Raw genomic sequence first — 3,882 nt, forward strand, 5'->3', positions numbered from 1 at the left:
AGTGTACAATTCAAACGTTCAACGGTCAACATTCAAACCCCAATCCCAAGGAACAAACGCTCCCTTCCCCAGTCAGTCTCCGCCCCGCCCCCACCCGTCCTTTCTTTTTTCCCTCCCTCGCTCTCGCCGTTCAAACAAACGCACGCACACGTTCAACATTGCCGTCCACAACCTATATATCACGCCATTTTCACCTCACCCCATCCAAAAGGCAATCATCGTCAGCCGCCATTCTCGTCGTCGGCTCCGGCGCACCGCCTGATATCACGCCAGCTCGATCGCCGCTTTCTTCTACGTGCCGCGACCGTCTATGGTCACGCCGCTGCCCCGCTTCCGCGCCCGCGCGTTCCGCGGCGCGGCGCGTGGCGCTCCGGCCGAGATACCGCTCGCTATCAGGCGGACGTGGCAGCAGCCGATGTTGGTCGCCGCCGCCGAGTCGGAGCCTGCCGTACCGACCCACTTCCTGTGCCCGATATCGCTCGACATGATGCGGGACCCCGTGACGGCGCCGACGGGGATCACCTACGACCGGGAGAGCGTGGAGGGGTGGCTGGAGCGCGGCCACGCCACGTGCCCCGTGACCGGCCGGCCGCTGCGGCTGGAGGAGCTCGTACCTAACCATGCCACGAGGAGGGTGATCCAGGAGTGGTGCGTCGCCAACCGGGGACTCGGGGTAGAGCGCGTGCCCACGCCCCGTGTCCCGATCTCTGCCTTCGACGCGTCCGAGCTCCTTGCGGCCGTGTCCGCTGCCGCGAGGCGCGGCGATGGGCCGAGGTGCCGGGAGCTGGTGGCGAGGGCCAGGGCGCTCGGGAAGGAGAGCGAGCGCAACCGCCGGTGCTTCGTGTCCGCCAGCGCTGCCCGCGCGCTCTCCTCAACGTACTGCCATCTTGCCGGCCAGCGGGTGGTGCCATCGACGGCCCTAGAGGAGATCCTGGCGGCGATGGTCGTGTTCTTGCCTCTTGACGAGGAGTCCAGGGGCCACATTGCCTCCCCAACGTCGCTGGAATCCGTCGTGTCTATCCTCTCCCACAGCGAGCCCCTAGCGCGGGTCAGCGCCGTCGTCGTTCTCCGCGAGATCGCCTCCTCATCCGACAGGCAGTGCCTCGAGGCGATGTCAAAGACCACCGGCATATACGCGGCGCTCGTCAAGCTCCTGGAGAAACCCGTCTCGCCCCAGGCCACCAAGGCGGCGCTGGTAACCGCGTACTACCTCGCCATGCACGCCGAGCTCGCCGCGTCCCGACTCGTCGACCTCGGCGCGGTGCGGCTCCTCCTCGAACTGCTGGTGGACGCCGACAAGGGCACGACGGAGAAGGCGCTGGCCCTGCTGGACAATCTGCTCCTCACATGCAAGGGCCGCGACGAGGCGTACGCGCAGGCGCTGGCCGTGCCGGTGATCGTGAAGAAGATGCAGCACGTGTCCGACATGGCGACGGAGTTCGCCGTGTCGGCGCTGTGGCGGCTGTGCAAGAACTTCGCGGCGGATAGCGGCGGGTGCAAGGCCGAGGCGCTGCAGGTCGGCGCGTTCCAGAAGCTGCTCCTGCTGCTGCAGGTGGGCTGCGAGGGCGCCACCAAGGAGCGGGCGAGCGAACTGCTCAGGCTTCTCAATGGATCCAGGGACGGCGCCGAGTGCATCGACACGCTGGATTTCAAGGCGCTCAAGAGACCCTTCTGAGTGTGCATATTGGAACTTGGTTACGATCGATGTGGATAGAACCATGCAGACACAATTAGGTTTAGATTCTCTCTCTCTCTCTTTGGAAGAACTACCGTGCTCAAGGGGGAGTATTTTTGGAACCTGGGAATATACGGTTCCACCCAAAATTAGGCAAAAAAGGACATCTACAAGTTGTGAAAAATATATGAAAAGAATCATCCATGCAACAGGTAGAAACTTGAGATTGATCCCCGGAACAAAAAACTTGAACTTGGTGAATGTTGGCCAAAAAAATGAAAATTAGCAAACTGAGCAATAAATAAAACACAAAAGTGCAAAATCCGCCGTGCACACTACATAATTCATTTACTGCAAATGTATCATAAAATATTTTTGCATACTTAAAAAAATGGTCATATTTCTAGCAATTTTTGCAAGGACATGTTTCAGTTTATTTGTGTGTTTATGATCTTTTGAAACTTCAGACATGCAATTTTTCTAGTTTATGAAACAAGACCATATATATAATTGATGATACCATGATTTTTTTTAATTTTGTACTACTTAAAATAGAACCTCCTTGCATATTAGATCATGGATGTAATGGGGTAAAAATTTAGACTCACTACTAATCATACGCTTGAGAAGTATTTTGAGTGCCAACAAATTTCTCGTACCCGTTCTCTTCTTTTAGATACTAGCCTAACGGGTTAGGGTTTTTGGAACAGGTGATGGTCAAAAGATTCATGACAACTAGTAGATGAGAAAGGTGGGTGGCGGCTTGTTGTTGAGCGATGGATGGACGAGTTGAGTGAGGTGACGGTGACGAAGGTGTCGGGTTCGGTGTTTGGAGCAATGGATGTAAATCTCACGGCGGCAAAATCAAGATATGGTGTGTGCGTGTGTGGTGTGAGGTGGTGGTAAATGTTAGCCACCCAAATGGGAACCATGGACATAAATGGTGGTTCTACGCGATTCTTCTTTTGGAGAACCAGACCAAATAATATATGTCCTCGTCTTATTTAACTCTTATAATTTTCTTCAGGTTATATACAAGGTCATTGCTTGGATCCGTACGTAGTCGTCACTCACTCTTTCGAAAGCCTGAGAACTTTTGGCTATTGGGTGTATCCGGTGGGAAATGGTAGTACATGGTATTTACAATCGGTTTGGATGACAGTCTAGTAATAGGCCAGGTGTTTATTTATCTCGTGCTATTTTCGCCAGTTGTGTCAACTTTTACCTTCATTTTAGCTCCGTGTGAGCTTGCACTGAACCACGGACCTTTTGAAACTTTTGCTTAATAATATGACTGCATGCATCAGTTTGATGCAGAGGCCGGAGGTGACTCTCCTTTTCAATTGTTTTTGGGTAAATTGCATCCTTCAAGATAAGAACTGGCATATTACAACGAAAACCCCTCTAGAGAAACACTAGCACTTAGTATTCACTCGGTTTTCCTTATTAACCGATCAATTATGTTGTTTATATGAAAAATATAGAGCTCTTATCTTTTTTTTAGAAAAGGAGGATGACCCCCGGCCTCTGCATCTGGAAGATGCATACGGCCACTTTATTGATTATTCTCGAGGACCTTACAAAGTATTACAACAATGTGCCTGAATCCACCATCTTGGCAACATATGCCGCTACTCCTATCTAAAATGATGAAGGGGTGCTAGCTGGGCCACTACCCAAACCACTCACGTAAGCCTAACATCAAAAGCCGGAAGCCGAAACTCACTCGGAAGCCCCAGCCGAGCCACATACCGGGTCTGGGGCACAATCCGGTCAGACGCACTCGTGTGTCGTCGCCGCCATCTTCCACAGGTCTTCAGATCATATTGAGGCTTCTACCTTGTCTGGCCACTCTGCCATCGACGTCACCATGACGCTAGACAGCAACCTCCTCCTGCGCGAGCCCATCTCCGCGCATCGGACGCCGAGTCTCCACATCGCCATGCCATCGATCTCCGCCGCCATCAATGTGTGAGATGCAACACCGCTCCACCATCCCTCCAGCCAGCACTTGCTCCAAGACGATGCCCTCAGAAGGGAAAGCGATAGAACGCCATCATCATCCGATCCGGAAGACCCAGATCTGGGGTTTCCCCCTGAGCATCCCAAACCTGATGGCGCAGACTGCCGACGATGCCTCGACCATCGGCAGTAGTTCCACCAGACGAGCGTCGCCTACGTCGCCGCAGCCTCCAAGATGAAGCTGA

At 53.7% G+C, this 3,882-nt stretch overlaps 1 protein-coding gene across 1 annotated transcript; it reads left to right on the plus strand.

The window, feature by feature from the left end:
* The first annotated feature begins 225 nt into the window (after nucleotides 1–225).
* LOC119322219 (U-box domain-containing protein 21-like) lies at nucleotides 226–2,443 on the plus strand. The gene is made up of 2 exons (XM_037595715.1): nucleotides 226–1,734; nucleotides 2,386–2,443. The coding sequence occupies exon 1, from the start codon at nucleotides 311–313 to the stop codon at nucleotides 1,673–1,675; it is 1,365 nt and encodes a 454-aa protein (XP_037451612.1). The 5' UTR covers nucleotides 226–310; the 3' UTR covers nucleotides 1,676–1,734; nucleotides 2,386–2,443.
* Nucleotides 2,444–3,882: the final 1,439 nt, after the last annotated feature.

This window comes from Triticum dicoccoides, chromosome 6B (assembly GCF_002162155.2).
Source record: "Triticum dicoccoides isolate Atlit2015 ecotype Zavitan chromosome 6B, WEW_v2.0, whole genome shotgun sequence".
In the NCBI taxonomy this organism is placed as follows: Eukaryota; Viridiplantae; Streptophyta; class Magnoliopsida; order Poales; family Poaceae; genus Triticum; species Triticum dicoccoides.

Coding starts and splice junctions, on each gene's coding strand:
- LOC119322219 (XM_037595715.1), top strand. CDS start 311: ATGGTCACGCCGCTGCCCCGCTTCCGCGCCCGCGCGTTCCGCGGCGCG.